Genomic DNA, 23499 nt, shown 5'->3' with positions numbered 1-23499 from the left:
CAAAAGGAATACCGAAGAACTTATGAGCTTGCTTGGGTTGAATGAGAGTGTTGATAAGTTGGCAAAAGCGAATGGAGTGAGGTGGTATGGGCATGTTTTGAGAAGGGATGAAGATGATGTTTTGAGAAGAGCGCTGGAGTTGCGAGTGGAGGGTCGTAGAAAACAAGGAAGACCAAAGAAAACATGGAAAAAGCAAGTTGAGGAAGAAAGCAGCAAGGTGGGCTTGACAAGAGAGGACGCGCTAGACAGATCGATGTGGAGGCAGGGTGTGAAGACGATTGCGGCACTTGGAGGTGAATCCGGCCACCCTCGGTAACGGGGACATCACCGGATTAAAACTGGACTACTACTACATGATTCTAATCTTAGGTAATATCAATTATGAAATAGTGTAGGCTATGCTGTAGGTATTGAAACTAATGGCAAATGATTGACTAGCAGTTCAAACATAAAAATAACTTTTTGTCGGTGGACTGGTTAAATTTCTGATTACATGGGTTTCAACAAAGATTAAATTAAAAAAATCAATTTGATGTTGTTGGGAAATTATTAATTCTGAAATCTACCATAGATAACTTCAATGCTTTCTTTAATGCACATAGCACATGCATGAAATTACAGTGACACAACTCTGATCTGACCAACAGCATACATTGAATGACAAACCATGGTTGATCACACATAGCTGATATATTTCGAGAGCTTTTTGTATGAGAGCATTGATACCATAGACATGAGAAAACAGCATTCACAACAAATTTCTAGAACTTTCTCTTGCAACGTTTATTTAAACTAGTTAATTAAGAATCACAAACAATTTCTTAACTTTAAAGGTCACACTTACATAATAATGACCTTGGTTTCAGAAAGGTTACTTGTGCACCCTCAACTTTGAAGTGATAGGAAATTGAAAATTATCAAATTTTACCATCAAATACAGAATATAATATTTTCCTCCATTGCTGAAATGGGCACACCAACCAGTAATGCATATAATAATGGTTTATCCACATAGGAAAACTCAAGATGTCTTAAAGATCTGAGTTGAGATGGCTTGGCTTGACCTCGTAAAAATCATGTTTGCAAACCAAATATGCACCAATTTTCTCGAACATATCCATGAAATTTATACAACGATATAAGCTACTATAGAAAACTACAAAACATGAGTATAAGTGACAAGCCATTGAAACACAGCAAAATTAAAGATATTGTAATGCGCAAAGATTAATCTTGTATTTGATCTTGTACTTGTATGCAGGCAATACTGCATCCGTGGTTCTTGATCAGGAAACCGTTCAAAGTAACGATCATTGTTATTTATGTTTGATTCCCGTAACATGTCAGCACTGAATCAAGGAGTCACTTGCACCGTTTCACAAATTTTCTGTGTATCTGAAGAAAACCTTGGCAAACTTCATACAGACTTACTACTCTGGGTGTCTTCTCTTCTCTAAAACACGATAACCACGCAGTAACCGGACACCATTGTGCTACTACAACATTAACACACGTAAATTACCATAACATTTTAATAAAATATGCACAAAGTGTATTTTTTACTTGACTGTAATATGCCACGAACCATTTATACCTAGTTTATCACTAAATCCATAGCATTGGTTAAGTGACAAGGGTTTGCGATAAATCAATCAATCAAATTGAATGTAAGTGCCGGTATGATATGTTCACATAGTAGGGTACAAGGGTAGTGTAGAAAAAAATTGGAGGAAACGTTTGTTAACATTAGGAAGCTACGTTTAGACAAAACTTGTTGGACATTTAAAGTACCTATAATACCGGGACCCATAGTAGAACAGGGCGCATTGCTAAATATACGGCTAATGTTAATAAACAAACATGTGTTATACAGTGAATTTGTTGTTAATGAGTTCTGAAGATTTATTGCTATTCAGGAATGGGTATGAAAAGATTCATCTAATTCAATTAGATATTGGCTTCAATACACACATTAACGTCTTTAAATGAAAATTATTTTTATAACAAGTTTTCTGAAATACTGTATGTCGCTGTAAAAACCGAAGTAGCGATGGCCAAAATAAAGTTTATAAAGTTGCATACAAGTAACTCTGTAAGACCTGGTATTGACACAGATCTGAGAGTCAGTCAAACAAAAAAACATTGATACAAAAACACAGTTACCGTACTTACAAAAGCGACATGTTAGTATTACTGTGTTACAAAAATCATACTTTACTTTTGAACTTCATTGAAGATGAAAACACAACATGCCATCGATTCTCCACCACCTTTGCTACGGTACGGCAACATCAAATTACATTACGTAAATACATATATTACAATAATTATAACATGCTCTAGCATGAGTTGTTTAGTGCTAAAAAGATTAACGATCAAACGTGAACGATAAACGATATTAAAGCTTCTTTCGGCAAGCAGGAAACATTGTACTCGTTGAAGGTTTGAACTGAAATAAATAAGTTTCAAATTACAAGTATATACTAAATAATATAATATTACAATTGTTTCAAGCAGAAGATTACAAGTCTCATCATATTTTAATATTCACATAAGACACACACACACAGTAGCTGGTATGGCATTTACATAAGACTGGAATGTTTGTAGAATAGATATCATCTTAACTCGTTTCCTTCAGCCATATCGATACATATTCATAGTTTCTTTACGAAACAAGAAACTTACCCTGTGTTAACACCTACATTATGTACGAATGCTGCGTGCTAGTAGTGCATTTTATGGCCATGTTTCATGGCTTTCTTCATCTTCTTCATTTGCTTTCGTTGATGTTTTGGAAGGTGCTTCTGCAATAGTAAAATACATCCAATGCAAAAAAGAATTACATTTAGTGAAGCTACTCTAAAAGTTCGATACAACAATGCTGTTGCGTAAGGATTTGCTTTTGAATATTAATGTAGGCCAATATGAAGTTATTACAGCTCATCTTCATCATCATCATCATAATCCATCGTCTGTTTGTTCCCCACTAGTGGGGGTGGCCGATTGTTTCCGCGCAGCAATTGTTTTAATCCCTTTTCTCCATTTCACCCTGTCCCTTGCATCTTCCTCCTTCAGTCCGACTTTTTTGAATTTATCCTTCACTTGTTGTTTCCACGTTCTTCTTGGACGACCGCGTTTCCTCTTCCCATCCACCTTTAGATCTAGTGCCTTTCTAAGAAAACTTCCTTCCTCCCTCCTTATCACATGTCCATACCATCTTACTCCATTTGCCCTTGCCAGTTGGTCTATGGTCTCTCTCATCTCTAGCATATCCAACAATTCTTCAGTCCTTTTTTCAATCTTCTCGTCTGCAGGTGCCAAACGAAATGCTCTCAAGTGATTTCTATTAAAATATCCAACGTCTCCACTCAAATAGACAATGCACTTCCAATAGACAAATTCGAGACAAACAACGTATCAAATTATGATTAAAAGATAATTAAAAAGAAATATAAAGAGATTTCGAATAGTTGTGGCAAACACCTACAACGAGCTTAAATCTGAAAGATAGTACAAATCTATTACTGTTTATATTCATGCCATAAATGAAGCTGCACTAAAAGTACGAATACATGCTATGCTCACATCAAGCTACTAAACTGGTCAAATAAATTGGACGAAGGATGGAAAGCGCTTTCGACTGGACAATTGTGCGCTTAGGAAGCAGTGGCCCATATCATACTAAATACATAGAAGTTACGTTGGACATCAAAACACAGACATCATAGCGAGAGAGAAAGAAAGTCGCTGTCCTATGACTCCACATGATTCAACGCCGCGGCGCCGCCACTCTGGCGACAAATGTAAACCTAAACATGACGTTGTCAGGACGAATATTTACGCAATATCTACTTAACATTAAAATCAGAGGGAAAGCATTACAACCGGCCCGAACCGACGATGTGTTTGTAACATACCGGCCCCAAAATGATGATGAGAATTCTCATTTTCTTATAACAAACACAAACATACACAGTTTATACAAATACACAAGTAAATTGCAACTTTGACCTCAAGAGTTGCCAGGAAAGTTCACATAATTATGATGTAACGTGATGTCACGATTGCAGTTCGTAATTTGCACTTTACGCGCCTTCCAAAAGACACAATTTGCGAATGTCCCGCTGTAACGTCGAATCTGCCGTGCGCACAAGGGCTCGTCGAACGAAACCGTCCTTGTCAGGAAATACCTCTTCAATAATGCCTTTGGGCCAAAGGCCACGTCTACAAGTGTTGTCGACCACAAGAACCAAGTCTCCTACCGACATATTTCTGACTGGTTGAAGCCATTTCTGCCGCTTTTGCAGCAAAGGGAGATATTCCTTCAACCACCTCTTCCAGAATTGGTCAGCCAGCCATTGTACTGTTCTCCACGATGCTCTGTACCCATCAGCTTTCACAAATCTATCTGGTGCGTATGCCACGTCCAAACGCCCCAACAATATCGAACTTGGCGTTAATGGGTTCAAATCTGCCGGATTGGAGCTGACTGGTGTCAATGGCCGACCATTCAATATTTGTTCCACTTCAAGCAGGAAGGTATGTAATTGTTCATCCGTCATCACGCGATCATTGGAGAGTTGCTGAAGAATTTTTCGCACGGACCTGATCATTCTTTCCCACACGCCGCCTTGATGGCTGGCGGCCGGTGGATTGAAGTGCCAACGTACTCCTGCACCCAATAAAGTTTCATGAACTTGACCTTGGTTAAGCTTCTGGATGCCTTCACGAAGTTCGCGCTCGGCACCGACGAAGTTTGTGCCATTGTCGCTATATACATCATCAGGATGCCCCCTTCGGCTAGAAAACCTGCGGAAGGCATTTAAGAACGAGCTGGTATCAAGAGCATGAGCAATTTCAATGTGCACTGCACGCGTTGCCATGCATGTGAAAATACAAGCGTATCGCTTAAGCCGATTCCTCCCCTGTTTGATAAACAAGGGCCCCAAATAGTCTACCCCAATGGCCCGAAAAGGATGTCCACCCGGAGTAACTCTGCAGGCTGGAAGTGGAGCCATTATTTGCTCTCCCACCTTAGCTTTCCAGCGACGACACTGCCTACATGCACTGAGAGCTCTTTTAACAGCCGCGTGTCCCTTTAACACCCAAAAACGTTCCCGTAAAGCTGCTAAAACATGTAAAGTCCCGCTATGGCCCACCTTAGCGTGGTAGTGTCGAATAACAAGGTCAGTTACAAAGTGCCGGTTAGGCAAAAGAATTTGATGTTTTGCATCATAAAGCAATGTGGATCGTTGCAAGCGGCCGCCTACCCTAAGGATTCCGCTTGCTAGGAAAGGAGAAAGTTTCCCTAGTTGCTTTGAAGAAGGGCCCCCCACCCTGGATACATCGCGCTGTGTCGATAATTCGACTGACCCATTGTCACAGTTCTTAAGTTCGTCGATGAATGATGGAAATGATTGTTGTTGTACGATCTTGATGATATCGATTGTAGCACTTTCTACTTCATCTGGTAGCAACGGACCGCACGATACGGAGCTACTCACGCCTTTCTTCAGATATTTGTGCACACAAAAGGCCTTGAACCTTCGGAGCCAAGCTACTGCCTTTTGTAGCCTGAATAGTGTTGAGTAGTTGGTCAGTAGATGGTTAATCGTATCATAAGCGTCTTTCACAGCATATACCAGAGACGTTTTCTTCAGTTCTGAATCTTCATCTGGCAAGGTCGAAAGAACATCTGGTGTAGTTGGCCAATGAGTTTCTTCTTTCAAAAGAAATGATGGTCCTTGAAGCCAAAATGGCATGGTATCCACAAGCTTTGGCATGACTCCACGTGAGGCCAGATCAGCCGGGTTCTGCTTTGTTCCAACGTGTCGCCATTGCGACAAAGAAGAGTATTCATGAATAATAGCTAAACGGTTGGCGACATACGTTTTAAATCTTTTTGTTGGGTTGGCAATGTATTGAATCACTGATGTTGAGTCTGTCCAAAACACCACCTTCTCAATGTCACACTCAACTACCCTTTGAATTACTCGCGACAAACGCACCGCCACAACTGCAGCAGCAAGCTCCAAACGAGGAATAGTAACTGGCTTCGTAGGAGAAACCCTTGATTTCCCCAGAACAAAAGATGTTTTCCATATACCGTTCTGTAAATATCGAAAGTAACACACTGCACCGTACCCAAGCTCGCTGGCGTCTGAAAAACAATGAAGCTCGTAGGACATGTGGTCGGCACAATTCTTAAAGCAGCGAGGGATAGTCAATTCTTCTAACCGGTGCAAGTTAGTTATCCAGTCTTCCCAAACAGCCTTCAGTTTTCCAGGTATCACCTCATCCCATCCTAGGCTTTCTTGGCAAGTCTGCTGCAACAATTTCTTGATAGGTAGAATACACGGTTGGACAAATCCCATGGGGTCAAACAACTGACTGGTCATGGACAAAATTCCTCGTCTTGTTGGCGGCCTTTGATCAATTTTTACCTTAAACTCAAAATTATCTGTGTTTGCGTTCCAATATACTCCAAGAGCTTTGTCAACTGGCAATGCACTAACCAAGTCTAAATTCGAAACAGCGGAAGCTCGATCGCGCTCTTTGATGCGTGTGAGAACGTCTTTGCTATTACTCATGTACTTGGTTAAATGAAAGCCTCCGTCGTTTAAAAGAACGTTTAAATCTTCTGTCAAGTGAATTGCATCTTCGACCGTCGCAACAGACTTGAGACAGTCGTCAACATAGAAGTTTCTGCGCACAGTTGACAAAGCTTCTTTGCAGGCATTTGTCTTGTTTTCATCGGCCACCCACTTCAAGGCAAAGGACGCGCAGCTTGGCGATGACGTGGCTCCAAAGAGATGGACTAGCATTTTATAATCGACAGGTGGCCTTGAGAGGTCCCCGTTTGGCCACCATAAAAATCGAAGGGCATCTGTGTCTTCAGGATTGACTCTAACTTGGCAAAACATGCCTTTTATGTCTGCTACAAAGGCAATAGGCTCCTGCCGAAAACGTAACAACACTCCGAGTAGGGAACTGGTTTGGTCAGGTCCTTGTAGCAGCACGTCATTAAGCGAGACTCCGCGGAACTTTGCAGAGCAGTCGAACACTACACGGAACTTCGGGCCTGTGCAGTGATGGGGAATATACCAAACTTTTTCTGATGCTTTGTCTTTTATTTCGTGTTCATTAAGGGGACGAGCATAGCCACAAGTAAAGGACTCCTCCATTTTATTGTTGTACTGCGATAGCAATGTTTCGTCGGCCAGCAATTTTTTCTTTAGTCCAACCAACCTTTTCTCCGCCATAGAACGGTTGTATGGCAGCTTAACATTATCCGTCTTCCATGGTAAGCCTATAGAGAAGTGTCCCTCTTCCTTTGTAATGGTATCCTGCATGATGCTCAGTGCTCGTCTATCTTCTACAGAGGGAGCTGTGACGTCACTATACTGATCTTCTACAAACTCTTTTTCAAACATTCTTTGCATTTGGACATGTAGATCCTCCGGTTGAGACTTCACAAAATTTACCAAACGATTTGTGTCACAATTCTGTCCACCAGGAAGCAACTCGCGACCAACCAGAGCCCAGCCAAGTCCAGTCATCACTGCTCTTGGTTGATCTACTCCTCCTTTCCGGATCTCGTGAATATTATGCACTTCTTGCGCGCCAGCCCCGATCAGCATATCCACTTCATCGCCATTCACTTCAGGAAAGTTAATTCCTTTCAGATAATCGTACTTTATTACATCTACGTTAGTAGGAATGCTAGCCGTCAATTTTGGCAAATCAGCTATTGCCATAACATGCTTGATGTGGAAAGATTTTTGTTCCAGAAGACCCTGAACTCTAAGTGATACGTCGCGGCCATACTGCACTTTGGTGCCGTTCATACATGCTAATGTACGTTCTGCTTTTTCTCCTTGGACTCCAAGCTTGTCAATCAAGCGCTTGGTGCAGAATGACATATCTGAGCCTTCGTCCAAGAAGGCAAAGGTCTCTACCGCCTTGGATTTGTCCGATGCCCAAATCCGAACAGGTACTACCTTAAGTCGTACTCTAGTTCCGGTAGATTGGACTGCAGCTGAAATAGTCTCATCTTGGCCAGGTGAAGAAGGCTGACCATTCCTGCTGCTAAAGCTTCGATCGTTATGATCTTCATTTTCTCTGTGGAGCAGTGAGCTATGCTTTCCCTGACAGCTCTTGCACCTGAACTTACTGTGACAATCTTTCGTCATGTGATTGCTTCCTAAACAGTTGAAGCATATTCGCAGCTCTTTGCGTCGAACAAATTTCCATCTGTCTATGACCGACCATTCCCTAAAGGATGTGCATCGCCAAAGAGGATGGTCGTCATCGCAGCAGGGGCATGACCTTTGACGCCTATTCCTACTCTCGTCGATCCTACAACCCGAAGAAGTGGGAACTTCCTGAGTAGCAAAAACTGATGATTTCTTCGCCGCTTTATGTTGCTGTGCGGAAACGTTTGCTATAGACTTCCCAATGAAGTCGCATGCCATGCTGGCTTGTTCTTGGACAAAGCTTGTCAAGTCTCCAAACGTTACCTCTTGATTCGTCACCAGTTTGGCTCTAGATGCCCTGTGGAAGCTGTGTTGCATCCGCTTGGGCAACCGCTTTAATACCGTTAAGATAAGGTCTTGTGAATTCAAGCTGGAGTGATAATTCCAAGCTTGCAAGGTCAGTTGGCAACTCAGCATAGTGTTTGCAAGAGAGCGCAAGCTAGCTTCGTCGTCTTTGACTTCCGGCCCCTTTAATTTCCTCAAATTGGCATCAACAATGACATGCCTCTGGCCATACCTTTCAAATAAAAGACGCTTGGCATTATTCAAACCTTCCTGGCCGGACATAGCAGTACATGGAAGAATTAAATTGTGGGGCTCTCCTTTACAATAATCAAGCAAAAATCCTAATTGTTGGGATGGATCAGGAATCCGCTGGCCAACTACCTCTTCAAACGCATTTACAAACTCTAAAAAATGCAAAGCATCTCCATGAAAAGATGGCATGCTTCTCTTGGGTGCATCAAAACCATCGCGAATGGTAGTTGCCACAAGATGCATGGCTTGCATCAAACAATTCTCAGTGCTCTGCCCTCGAGGTTGATACTCTGCCGCCGGCCCCATGACGTCACACGGACTGGATTGTAACACCTGAGCAACTGGAGCATTCTGACTTGACTTTTCCAACGTTGGAGGTATGAAACCTTTAGCCAGAAGTTGCTCGCAATCTAGCGAAAACTGAGAAGGATGCGAAAACCCCGGGGGTGGTCTAGTAGATACTTCGCACTCAGCCGGGCTGATAGGCATCGACAGGTTGAGTGCACTACCATTATCCTTCAACTCAGCAAGGCGGATGGAAGGAGTTGGCTGAGGTTGTGGACGTTTTTCCAGTTCCGAGTTTCCATAAGAAACAGACTGAGTTGAGTCTGAATGGAAAACATCCTCAAAAACTGGGTCATCAGGTTGTTCTTCAACATTAATGGGGGAATTTGATCTCAGAGACTTCAGTTCCTCTTCGATCTTGCTTGTCTCAATCTCATACTCTAAGGCTTCTTTCTTGGCGGCAAGCCTTTGTTCTTCTTCTTCTATTGCTCGCAACGCTTTCTTTCTTTGCATGAGCAGTTCTAGAGCCTTTTTCTTCTGGAGAAGTTCGACCTCTTTGGCGGCTCTTCTGCTGCTGCTTGCATTGGACGAGCTCGATGATGTTCTGGGCATCATAAATTTTAAAGGAATATCACGACGTCTTATTCAAATAGAATGTGAACGAACTTGAGTCCTGCACTCACGTTGTTGAAATAATGTGATAGACTGTTGAAAACAATTCAACCTCTATTCGAAATAATGTAGAACCCTGTGTTCTACGTAGCAAGCGATTTCACCTATTGAAACCTCTCGCCAAACCCGAACAGCTAAGATAAGACGATGCGGCTTTCTTAGGCAATTGGGTCGCTAATCTTCTCGTCTGCAGGTGCCAAACGAAATGCTCTCAAGTGATTTCTATTAAAATATCCAACGTCTCCACTCAAATAGACAATGCACTTCCAATAGACAAATTCGAGACAAACAACGTATCAAATTATGATTAAAAGATAATTAAAAAGAAATATAAAGAGATTTCGAATAGTTGTGGCAAACACCTACAACGAGCTTAAATCTGAAAGATAGTACAAATCTATTACTGTTTATATTCATGCCATAAATGAAGCTGCACTAAAAGTACGAATACATGCTATGCTCACATCAAGCTACTAAACTGGTCAAATAAATTGGACGAAGGATGGAAAGCGCTTTCGACTGGACAATTGTGCGCTTAGGAAGCAGTGGCCCATATCATACTAAATACATAGAAGTTACGTTGGACATCAAAACACAGACATCATAGCGAGAGAGAAAGAAAGTCGCTGTCCTATGACTCCACATGATTCAACGCCGCGGCGCCGCCACTCTGGCGACAAATGTAAACCTAAACATGACGTTGTCAGGACGAATATTTACGCAATATCTACTTAACATTAAAATCAGAGGGAAAGCATTACAACCGGCCCGAACCGACGATGTGTTTGTAACATCTAGCATATCCAACAATTCTTCAGTCCTTTTTTCCCTTCTCGTTTTCACCCCACACATTGCTCTCACCATTGACCTTTCCGTTCTTCTCAGGATTGCCAGTTTACTCTCTCTCAATACCCATGTCTCGCTACCATATAGCATTGCAGGCCGCACACAGCTCCGATATACTTTTCCTTTCATCCTTAGTGAAAATTTTCTGCCATGCAACATTTCCCCACATTCCCTGAACTTTGCCCAGCCCAATCATGCCCTTGTTGTCACCGCTGCTTCACATCCACCACTTCCATTTATCCGATCACCCAGATAACAGAAGTCTGTCACTGTTTCGATGCCATGGCAGAACTCATCATCATGGCCTTCCACTTCATTCCTTCCTTTACTGCATTTCCCACAAACAAAACACTTCGCCAATCTTGTTGCGGCTCTCTTGACATTAGCACATCTTGCATGTACCCACTTTCCACATTCCTTGCATTGCATTGAATTTCTCATCACTCTATTGCCACATATTCCACAGGAATCTACTTTGTTCTCAACAACTGTTCCTTCTGCTCCACTCACCATCACTTTGGTTTTTTCAAGATTCACCTTCATACCCTTGGTTTCAAAAGCTTCTTTCCATTTCTCAAACTTTCTCTCCAGTCCCTCCATACTATTACTTGTCAAGACCAGGTCGTCTGCATACAAAATTTCACTCAATAAGCCCTCCCTCACCCCTTCAGTTACAACGTCAACCACAATACCAAATATCAGAGGTGACAAAACTGATCCTTGGTGTACACCAACCTTCACAAAAAACTCGTTTGAATAATTTGATCCAACTCTCACTTTTGTTCTTGCATCCTCATACATAGACATCACAGCTCTCACTAATACCTCCAGTATACCTCTTTTCCTCATTGCCCACTCCATCACTTTCCTTGGTACTCTGTCAAATGCCTTTTCTAAGTCGACGAAACACATATATAGTTTCTCTGCTTCTCTCGGTATTCCTCCTGCATTCTTCTCAATATAAACAGAGCATCCACTGTACCTTTTCCTGGCATAAATCCAAACTGCATATCATTTAATTTCACCAATGTTCTCAACCTCTTTTCTAGTATTCACTCCACAATTTTCATTCCATGCTCTAGTAGTTTTACACCTCTATATGCACTGCAACTTCTCACATCCCCTTTTCTCTTGAACAGTGGAACAACAGTACTATGCTTCCACTCCTCCGGCATTCCCTCTCCATCTAATACCCTTTGGCTAAGTTGTAGCATTACTTCAATTCCCAACTCTCCACTTGCTTTTATCATCTCTACGCTCACTTCTGATGGACCGGCTGCTTTATGCAGTTTCAATTGCCCCATTGCCTCCACCACTTCATCACGAGTAACCTTTCCCACTGGACCCTCCACCAGATCAACCTCTGTCATATGATCCCATACATTCTCCTTATTCATAACTTTTTCCATATGTTCCTTCCACACTTCTCCTCTGCTTTCCGGGCTGAAATGCAACTTCCCATCTCCACTCCTTATACATCTTCCCCCTACAATATCTTTCCCATCCTTTTTCATTTGCTTTATGAGTCTGAATACTTTGTTTTGGCTTTCCCCCATTTTATTAAGTTCCTCCTCAGCACCATTCTTCATAGCTCTTGCAACAACCCTCTTTGCCTTCTTTTTCATACTCTTAAACTTCTTTTTATTCTCTTTTGACCCATTTGTGCGCCACTGCTTGTATGCATCTCTTTTCTGTGAAATCGCATGCTTCACCTCTTCATCCCACCACCATGTGTCTCCACGATCCCTCCTCACTTTCTTTTTCCCACATACTTTATCACATGCTGCTAGGACACCTTTCTGAAATGAGGGTCTGCTACTATTCGGCTAGTCCGATTGGGCTGATCCGATTCGGCTAGTCCGATTCGGCTATTACCCTTTTCGGCTACAGCCCGATTCGGCTAGTCCGATTTGGCTGATCCGATTCGGCTAGTTCCCTATTGGGCTACAGTCTTTAGCGGTTAGTTCCCTATTCGGCATTTTTTTTGAAAATCCAACGATAATCCTTCTGTAATCCAACATCGTTTCTTTTGCATTCCGACAAAGAAAAACAAATTGAAATGAAATTTAGCGAAAAATGTTTGAACTATTAAATTTAACTGATTGCTCACATAAAATGGACAACGACGTCTTCTGTTTATTTAGAGAATGTTGTAATATCGCTTCTTTTATAGTTGAAATCATCGAAGCTTTAGATGAGTGGGGTTTAGACCTAACCATTGAGATCTTAAAACTAAAAAACGAATTAAATTTATTTTTGAACTATCAATGTTTGCTCAGATAAAATTTACGTGTATCATGCATCGCCGTCTGCATGCAAACTTAGAATATATTAGAATCCTCAACTATTACAATATTCTAAATCCAACGACGCCTTCTGTTTATTTGCAGTAGAGAATTTTGTATTTTATTTCACAATAGTTGATCTCGAAGCTTTAGATGAGTGGAGTCAAGACCTAACCACTGAGATCATAAATCATATTTATGACACCGGTTACATCCCTAGTGATATGGTACGTTCCATATTCATAACTTTACCAAAAAAAAACGGAGCAACAGAATGGTCACTCCACAGAACAATTAGCCTTGTGAATTACGTAACAAACAGCTCACTCCGAATCATGTTGATGAGATTGAGACCAAAACTACAATCGGAAATTTCAACAGCACAGTTTTTATTTGTTTCAGACAAAGGGACCACAAAAGGAATTTTTGCATTAAAAATGATAACAGAGAAATGTATGTCCGGTTCTTCTGTTTATTTAGAGGATTTTGTATTTTAATTCGACAATATGGTATCTTTTGCATTCTTGCATTTTATCTAGTGTTTACCTTTGAGTGCTTTCCCAGACGGCAAAATCCGTCATTTTTACATTCATTCAACGTCTGTGAATCAATGTAAAAATGACGAGTTTTGATGTCTGGGTTCGTTCAAAGTATGTGTTTTACATGAAAATAACAGTTTTCATGATTACCAATAGGGGTTAATGAGATGAAGTCTCAGCCAAAACGTGTCAACGAAAAAAAGACAGTTGCCAAATAGCGTTTGCCGTAAAAGATGAAGTTAAAACCTAAGTGGCAGTTTAGAGTAAACCTGGGTTTCGGCGTTACATGACCTGAAATTCCTTTGGTTAGTTCCTTCGTTAGACTCTCAGTTGATGTTACTTGATCATGGCAGAGGAATCGATTAGTACGCAGCGCAAAGGTAAGGTTTTTCTACATGATGGCTACATGTTTCAACTAGCTCAATATAGTCCAGACGGGCTTAAGAAATACTGGCGTTGTTCCCGACGTGATGAGAAATGCAAGGCTCGCATCCACACTTGTGTGGCAACAAATCAGGTAATACTGTGTGTTATGATGACTATATTTTGATCATTTGAGAAAATGTGCCAAGAAATGTCAAGTACTTGAATTGTAATAATCGCAACCATTGTTCACCTGCATTGACGTTGGACCTGGGAATGCACCACGGACTGGCCTACCCTAATAATTACAACTGCTTTGATAGTGACGTTGTGCTATTACTTATTACTAGGGCCATTTTTTTTACCTAAAAAATTGAAAAATATGACTTTATTTTTTGAAATATATGATAATATATGACTTTGTTTTAAAGCATCAAATTTATGCTAATCTCTAATTAATAACTCGTATGTAAGTTTTTACATGTATTTTGAACAATAACACACTCGAACAACTAACAAAACACTTCTGTTTCGCTTGAAAATCATTACAAAAATGCAAATGTCTAATGCATTCACTGGCGCCGACTTACGGGGTGGCCAGCCACGCCACCCCATAACCTCTATGGCAGGGATGGCGAACCTTTTTTAGTGCATGGGTCACAAAAGAGACCTTAATCCTTGAAAAAGCAAAAGTGGGTCATACATTTAATTACATGTTAATGCGAAACTACATGTTAATGCGAAACTTGCTGCTGCATCTTCTCTGCAAGTCTTATTATCCTTGGTTGGTAATCTGTAGTTTTTAGCTTTTTAGCTTCACACATGCAGCACTCGATCTTATCTGAGCTGAGACGATTCCGTGTGCTTGATTGTATAAAATTCATGTGCGAAAATAAAGATTCGCACGAATATGAAGAACCAAACAACGTTAACAGAGCTACAGCAAATCTTTTCATAGTTTCAAACGAATTTGGCAGGGAGTTCCACTCTGTAAGAATTATATTTTCAGCATGGTTTTCAACAGCAGGAAAGTCACAACCATCCATATCCGTTTTCATTTTAATTTTTTGTAGGAGATGATTTAAGTCTACAAATTTTGTTTTCCAAACTGCACTTTCTTGAAAGTCTATCATTTCCATTTCCAAGTTGTAAAGACGAAGCCATTCGAAGTTTGATAATTCAAGATTTTCAAATTGAATTGCATGCGGGAAAAGAATGAACTGCACTGTGGTATCTAGCTTTCGGAACTGGGTAAACCTTTCTGACATTACATTTTTGGCCTCTTTCGTCAGTAAAACATACTTGTTGAGTGCAGTTTGCTTTTGTTCGTAAGTTAAATTGGTGCTAGTAAAGTGCTTCAACAACTGAGGAAAATAGTTCAGCTGACCTTGTTTGTTTGTTTGTTTATCTTTATCCTGCATTGCGGGAAAGCGGACTTGAGCGCTATGCATCGGTGTACGCCTTCCGACATACACCTGACCCACGCTGCAGCCGACGGCAATGTCTGTTTCCGGTTGTCTACTTTACTTATGACTTAAATTTGGTACTACCCATTACTCGAAATCGATCACTAGGTAGAGGCAATTATCGTTAAGTTTCTTGCCCAGAGAAACAACAGCAAGTGCGGGTGGCTGGAGTCGAACATGCAGGCTCTCGACTGCGAGCCCAACGCGCTAACCACTCGGCCACGGCTGCCTTGTTCAAGGTCTTCAGAAAAAATAGCGAGTTTCTTCTCAAATACTTTAATGTGCCCAATCATGGATAATACAATATTTTCACAGCCTTGTAATTTAGTATTTAACTTATTGTAATGCATTGTGAAATCAGTGAAAAAATGTAAATCATTCAACCACGTACTTTCGCTTAACTCTGGATATTTTTGATTTTTTTTAGCTAAAAAAAGTTGTACTTCTTCCAACAATTCAACAAAGCGCTGTAAAACATTACCACAACTTAACCACCTTACACTTTTGTACAAGAGTAAGCCATTAAATTTACTGTCACACGCGTTCAATAAATTTGCAAACTGGCGTTTATTAAGAGCATGAGATGCAATATAGTTGACTATTTTTGTTACCACACTTACAACTTTTGTGTGTCAGACTGCTATATGGCAATTCGGTACGGTAGCCTACTAGATTAAAATAGGGTGGGGCCTTATTACAAATATTTAGTGAAACATTTATTCTTTGCTGAAACATTTGTTTAAATTTCATTATTTAAAAAAAAGACAAGTGGGTCACTGAAAATCTGTGATGGGTCACTTCGTGACCCGCGGGTCAGTGGTTCGCCATCCCTGCTCTATGGCATGATGGCAGCCACCCCGTTTAGGTTACATTACTTATTGCAAATAAATGTAATTTGAATGGACGTTTAAATCTTTTTTTGATCATTGGTTTTCGCTTCAAGTCAACGTAAAGCAAGAGGTGAACCAATACAGTATTGCGAAGAAAATGATTGTTTTTGTCACAAGCATGATACTCGCGGAACATCAAGCAAGCTACGTGAAGATTATGCAACACGTGGCTACGAGTTTTTTCCTTGTTGTTGTTGCGATCGTTTTATTTGTTACTTTTCATAAGTCATTGTTACAATTGTTAGGTTTACAATGGGATTTATTGATCAATAAAATACGATCTTTCCATTGCCTCCCTCAAAAATCATTTTTGAAAAATTTTAAACTGCTCATAATATCGCTATAAATTATGCCAGCTATAAAATACTTGGAAATAAAATTATCTCGATGATTTATAGCTCCACCTCCTAAATGAATATCTATTTTCAAATTTTATTAAAAAAAATGCAATTTTCGAAACTTTTTGAGTTTTTATTTAAAAAGTGCACCTAGTAAAGTAGCAGTTTTAACGTTCTGCAAATTTACACGTTTACATGATTCTATTCGAGGAAAGCTACACCCCCTGCCAATTTCCAATAATGAAAGCAACCTTTTTCAATTAGTCAAGATTTTGCATTTTGAATTATTTTCCGATTTCGATTGGAGTGTACTGTCATCTACTTCTTGCTTTAATTTCTACTTTGTTATCTACTTCATGCAGTAATAATGTAATATTGCGTGTCAATGCGTGACAAATTGTGAGGCGGGAATTTATTGGTCTTACATAGGAGTTGCTTGTTACATCATAGAAAAAATTACGAAAAGTTGTCCTGTAAAAGTTTGAGGAGGGAATTTCTTGGTCTGACATAAGTTAGGAGTTGCTTGTTACATCATAGAAAAACTTACAAAAAGTCGTCCAGTAAAAGTTTTCCCCGACATTCCAGTTTTATTCAGCTTAAAGATGCCACCGAAAAAGCGTTCAACTGTCGCAACTGTTTGATCTATTTGCAAGCAATGAAACAAGATCATTAATGCTTCCAAACGTGGTCTGCATTGTGAAAATATACTTATCGTTGCCTTCCACCACCTGCGAGGCGGAGCGATCGTTTAGTAGTGCACTCAGGCGCATAAAAACCTACTTGTGATCTACCATGACGCAACAGCGATAGAACCACATTCTAATTTTAAATGTTTATCAAGCTGAAGCTTAACTGTTACAACTTGACCAGTTGATTAACAGTTGGATTGACAGAGCTGCCGTTCGCAAAAATACTTTTGCCAAATGTTAAATGTCGGAGCGACAACGTAACAATAAAATTCACGACATACTTCCTGCAGTTTGTTGTAAAGTTGTTTTGTAAATAATCGAGCTACAAATCAGGTGTGAAAAGACAATTGCATCTACGAAACACGCTTAGTAAAAAACAAACACATGCAGTTTGAAAGTTTTTAGGTTGCCATATTGTGCTATCCGCCACCCCGTGCAAAATTAAAAGTCGGCGCCTATGCTGGTGTCATAAATATGATTTATGATCTCAGTGGTTAGGTCTAAACCCCACTCATCTAAAGCTTCGAGATCAAAATACAAAATTCTCTACTGTAAATAAACAGAAGGCGTCGTTGGATTTAGAATTTTGTAATAGTTGAGGATTCTAATATATTCTAAGTTTGCATGCAGACGGCGACGCATGATACATGTCAATTTCATCTGAGCAAACATTAATAGTTCAAAAATAAATTTAATTCGCTTTTTAGTTTTAAGATCTCAATGGTTAGGTCAAAACCCCACTCATCTAAAGCTTCGATAATTTCAACTATAAAAGAAATTTAATAATTCAAACATTTTTCGCTAAATTTGTCGGAATGCAAAAGAAACGATGTTGGATTTTGTTGGATTACAGAAGGATTATCGTTGGATTTTCAAAAAATTGCCGAATAGGGAACTAACCGCTAAAGACTGTAGCCCAATAGGGAACTAGCCGAATCGGATCAGCCAAATCGGACTAGCCGAATCGGGCTGTAGCCGAAAAGGGTAATAGCCGAATCGGACTAGCCGAATCGGATCAGCCCAATCGGACTAGCCGAAACGGGCCATTCCGCTGAAATGAAGCCCACAAGTCCTGCGCACTCATGTTTCCCAGCTCTTTTGCTCTTTTCACAAACTTAATTCTCGTTTCTTTTTCCTCCAGTTTCCACACATTTCTCACAAAAACTCGTTCTTTTTTCACAATTTTCTTCACTTTTTTCCTATTTAAGTCTCCTACTACTAGTCTATGCTGCAACTCCCACGGAATTACTTTCACATTCTTCAAGTACTTTCTCTGTTCTTGCCCAACCACAATAAAATCAATTTCCGACTCATGTCCTCCTGAGCTGTAAGTCACCTTCCTTTTCTCTTTCTTTTTAAACCATGTGTTGGCAATACAAAGTTTCCTTTCATCACAAAATTCAAGTAGCATTCTTCCTTCCATGTTTCTCTCCCCAAAACCATACCCTCCATGAATGCCCTCGAACCCATTTGCTTGTTTTCCAACATGTCCATTAAAATCTCCTAATCCAAACACCAACTCTATTGAACTCCGTAAATCCCATTCCTCTGCCAAAACATCATAAAAACTTACTTTTCCAAGTTATCCCTACCACTTTGAGGTGCATATGCACAGATTAGCCTCACTACCTCCTCTTCAAAAGCAAGTACCATTGTCATCACTCTGTCACTCCTTCTTCTAACTTCTATTACTTTCTCACATAATTCCTCTTTTACCAAGAAACCAACACCACCGATTCCTGTGTTATTTCCTGACCACCATAACTTATATCTCCTCCCATTGGCACCTAAAAACCGCGCTGACTGTCCCCTCCATCTTACTTCCTCTAGGCAACATATATCCACCCTTCTTTTTCTTAGTTCTTCACATATTTCAGTTCCTTTACCACACTAACTTCCCACATTCCAGCATCCGATTCTAACACCATAATCTTTTTTCAATGTTTTTTTGTTTTCTCGGAACCCAGAGATTCTTCGCACCCCTTGCCCATCTAAGGGCTGCTGGGGACTAGGGGCCATTTTTAGCTTTTGCTGCATTTAAATAATATTTTGGAGCATAGATTTTCCAGCCGGATGCCCTTCCTGACGCTAACCACAGTTATTGGCGGTGGGCCGAGCCTTTACTTAAAAAGTATTTCCTTAATATTGGAAATCAACAGCAAATCACAGTGCCCTTGAGTTTGATGTGACTGAGCGATTTCATTCGGTGAAGAAGAAGGTGAGTCCCATACTTGAATCCAAGCATCGGGGGATGAGAAGATAAGGCTCTCATTATACTAAGCCTTCGGCACTAAGGAAAGTAGGGTGGTCAATTCCTTTCTCTATTGTATGATTGGAAAGCGAGCGCCTTATCCGCTGCGCCATCCCACCACTAACCATCAGGAAAGCGACTAAAACTGGCAGTCTATGCAGACAAAAACACATACAAAGTTGTGATAGAATATTTTATTCAAATCAAGCTATTGGTCTTAATTTTTTTCATATTTGTGTCACCGTCATAATAAAATAAAAAACAACTAACGTATTCATCGTCAGAGCTGGAACTGCTGCTGCTACTGCTGCTGGAACTTGAGCTGCCATGTTTCCCATGCTTGTGGTGCTTTTTCACTTTACCATGTTTGCCTAGAAACAATAGAGATACATTTGTGGCGGTGATCAGTAAAAACCTATATGGAAAACATCCTGACTGAAAAATACCAATGGAAAAGAAGTATTGGCTGGAAAATAGTCAGAAAATATCCACTTAGAATATATCCCCTCTGATCACCTCTCTCGATAAGGATATTTTCCGTATGAAATTTTACATACATTTATTTGCGGCACCTACTACAGAAGAAACAACCTAACTCGACACCTGAAGAGAAATCGAAAAAGCCGTGGAGTTAAGCACCATGTGAATTTTCCACCCAAATAACACAAACCGTGTGTCATTTTGCTTATTAGTAGATGCTATCCATCTGCTCAAGATAGAGCTAGTTTGGGATGGGAATAAGTTGCTACTATAAAAAAACAGGCATTGCAAAACATTGTGCTTGGAAAGCGGAAAATGATTGCGTGAGTTTTCATTAATGAGCGGATTATCTCTTGTTACTGAAGACAACAGCTGTTTGGACTAGAACGATGCCAGACATGTGATAAGTGTGAAAGCGAGGTTTAATCGCAAAAACTCGACCAATGGCCAAACGCAAAATGCAATGCAAAGAGAAAAATGCAACAAGCCGCAAATCTATTCACAGCATGAAGTTCAGTTTAACATCGAAATCGTCAACTTTGTGATAGAGTTGTCGAATTAGAAGGAACGTCAAGATATTTAGTGTCAAATTAGCCAGGTTGGCTATGTACAAAACCAATGGCGTTTTGATGAGGACATGGATAAAGCATTGACTTAGGCGGAATGTTGAGTTAGAAACTGTTGATTTAAGCGGTTTCTACTGTATAAATGTTATATGATCATTAAATTAAAAAAATTAGAACCAAGCAAGCGCATAGAAACAGCTAGGCATTGAATCTGGTGTATGTGTTATACGCAGTAGAATATGATTAGTTAAGCAACTAAAAAATCCAAACACCTTAGTGTCATAAACAATACAATATAGTCATAAGCAAAAAACTACAAGACACTTTAAAAGTGATTTAATAAAATATGGCAGAGAAAAAGTGTTCAATGACTGTGCCTCACCAACAAGTAATTTTTTTTACTCAATACCGGTACTTGTGTTAACTACTATTATATTGACAAAATTAAAATCCAAGTTTTCACTTCAAAAATCGCGGAAGTTCACAATCATGAGCATCCTTTATTAATCTTCTCCATCGCCAAAGTCTATCAGTAGGCTACCAACATATTGCCTTATGTACCGTACCATATTTAACACCATGCATTCCAGCGCCGTGCATTCCAGCCCCATGCATTCCAGCTCCATGCATTCCAGCTCCTGCATATGGTTCTGTACATCCCATGCAGCCACATCATCAGCAACCCCATGGGTATCCTGCTCAGCCTCATATGGGTCCAGGAGGATATCCAGTGCAACTAGGAATGCACGGAGCTGGAAGGTACAGGAGCCATGTGAGCTCCAGGGGGTGGAGGTGGCACAGCAGCACCACCTGGATAACTCTGTTGTCCCATGGGATAAGGTTGTGGTATTCCAGGTGCTTGTGCAGGAGGTTGAAAGCCAACAGGTGGATTATACCCTGGGGGGCCTGGCACAGGGGGAGCTGAAGGGTATGAACCTAAAAGCTACCATGTTTACAAGAAATAATAGGAGAGACAGAATAAGTAGCCTAATAATGAGGGCGATTTTTTGTTACTAAAGTTACTTTTTTTCAGTTGAACCAATTAACAAAAGAAATGTGAACAAAAGTGACTTTTTGTGTTTTTAGGTTACGGTACTTTTCATTTGTTAGGTCACTTTATTTTGCATACCAGTTACCGGTACCGCACTTTTTCGCCTAATTCCCTTGTTTATTTATCTTTCATTGCCAAGACTTTTAATATATCTTCTACTATGGTATAATACGGATTTTAGGTTTGCACGAGCCCATGCTTGTTCGTATCGCGTGTATTCCCGAAAACTCGCAAAGTAATTTTTTCGATGAAACAAATTGTGTTAACTGTATTTAACCACTTGTTTTCCCTGCAACAGCTAAAGTGTTTGATTTACAGAAATTTCCTGCCAGAGAATGTAAAACATTACATATGTGTAATTTGAATGTGCAAATATAATTTGAGCACAAATTGAAGCTAATTTACATATATAAATGTTTTTTTATGTTGAATTGCTTCTTTTTCTTTCGCTTTCTTATTTTCATTGAATAAAGTTACTTTTGCAAAGTTGCAGTTTTCTTACAAAGTTGTTAATAGTAACAAAAAACCAAAGGGCCAGACATGTCTCCTATGTCTCAAACCCGAGGGGGCACTGCCCCCTGCCCCAGCGTAATCGACGCCTGTCGCCTATGCATATATATATATATTATAGGATAGGCTTTACATACAAAAAAATAAAAAACACAAAATTATTCTAGAAGTACAGAAAAAACACTTGTCATGATAAAAAAAGTCTTTTACCCGGTGGTTGGTTCGGATATCCACCAGGAGGACCGCCAGGGTATGCCATTATGAGAATATAGAAATGTGATCTTTTGCACAAATAACCTTAAATTAAATAATCTAAACAGTTTGCATGAAACATATTTAGACATTACGTAACTGTCAAAATAATACACCAAGAAAACACACTGTCATAAATATGAGTAATAAAGACAAAACGGTCATCTACAGACAGAGGTTAGAAATGACTATGGATACCAAACATACATAAATCTAATAGTCCAGCATATCAAATCCACAATTTAATGAATCTTGTAAACAATTCAGAATGCACAAATGTTTTATCTATTATAAGTTCACACAAATGCACAAAAAAAATCAACATATCATTTCTGTTTCATGGTCCACAGCGTTCAACTCTATTGTTCTTGTACCAAGTGGTGATTCTAGACATGAAAGGAGTACCACCACCCATAGCTGGGACCTCAAACCGTGCCACATTGTAAATTCCTTCTGGTAGCCCTGGTTTATAAGTTGGGTCATATCCAGTCCCAACGATGTTGAGGGCTTCTGATTCAATGTTTTCTTTCCAATCTCGAAGTATCGCTCTATCTTGCTCAGCATCAAGAAGTGGTTGGAAACACAGCTCTGCTTGCGAGTTTTCCTCAAATCGCAACTGCTGGTAGTTTTTCTTCTGTTTATGCAGATAATACATTAGGCCATGAATGGCAGCAAAAAATCCCAACAAGATAAAACCGTTTGGCCCACGCACAGGTATATTCCGTTTGTATGGCACAGCACCATAACCACCAGGTGGTGGTAAATCTTGTCGATACTTAATGTCTTTCCAGCCAGCTGACGACATTATTGTTGTCGCCTTACCTATTAAAACCTAGATCAAATATAACAAGATATATCAAAAATAAAACCATTAAAAAAACAGAAGCTACAAGAAGATCAAGATGATGTTGATATGGATCTGTCGAATGATTAAGTGCTATAAAAACAATGAAAACAAATACCAGTACACAACAGACTGGTGGATAGAGTACTAAGTATTTGTTTCACCTTGATTTGGGAACATGTTTGTTTTCAGGTACCGTATTATACTTTACCGTATTGGTACCGTGTACCGTATTTTTGGGGACGAAAGCAAGTACTCCACGTGATCGTCCCCGCAAGTACCTACTTTGGGAAACTAAACTTGCTACAACTGTCGCTATAAAAGTCATCATGCGGAAGAACAATCATCAGAATGGTACCCCCAGACCAAGCACAGCG

General features: G+C 40.0%; 1 protein-coding gene and 1 long non-coding RNA gene across 4 annotated transcripts; both read right to left on the bottom strand.

Annotated features, from left to right (window-relative positions):
- Nucleotides 1–523: 523 nt before the first annotated feature.
- Nucleotides 524–22340, bottom strand: LOC145787444 (uncharacterized). 3 transcript variants are annotated; one of them, XR_014291398.1, is made up of 5 exons: nt 22237–22340; nt 21032–21401; nt 19690–19790; nt 2706–2807; nt 524–2449 (listed from the first exon to the last, which is right to left on the bottom strand). It is a non-coding gene; the product is annotated as an uncharacterized LOC145787444 (long non-coding RNA). The 3 variants fall into 3 exon arrangements; XR_014291397.1 differs by having other exon boundaries at nt 525–2449; nt 2689–2807; XR_014291399.1 differs by lacking the exon at nt 21032–21401 and having other exon boundaries at nt 526–2449; nt 2689–2807.
- On the bottom strand, nt 22338–23106 carry LOC145787442 (NADH dehydrogenase [ubiquinone] 1 alpha subcomplex subunit 13-like). The gene has a single exon (XM_082599187.1). The coding sequence runs from the start codon at nt 23081–23083 to the stop codon at nt 22616–22618; it is 468 nt and encodes a 155-aa protein (XP_082455313.1). The 5' UTR covers nt 23084–23106; the 3' UTR covers nt 22338–22615.
- Nucleotides 23107–23499: the final 393 nt, after the last annotated feature.

This window comes from Aplidium turbinatum, chromosome 18 (assembly GCF_918807975.1).
Source record: "Aplidium turbinatum chromosome 18, kaAplTurb1.1, whole genome shotgun sequence".
NCBI classification, from domain to species: domain Eukaryota; kingdom Metazoa; phylum Chordata; class Ascidiacea; order Aplousobranchia; family Polyclinidae; genus Aplidium; species Aplidium turbinatum.
The sequence above is the reverse complement of the archived record's forward strand: the minus strand, read 5'-3'. Positions and strand labels throughout refer to the sequence as shown.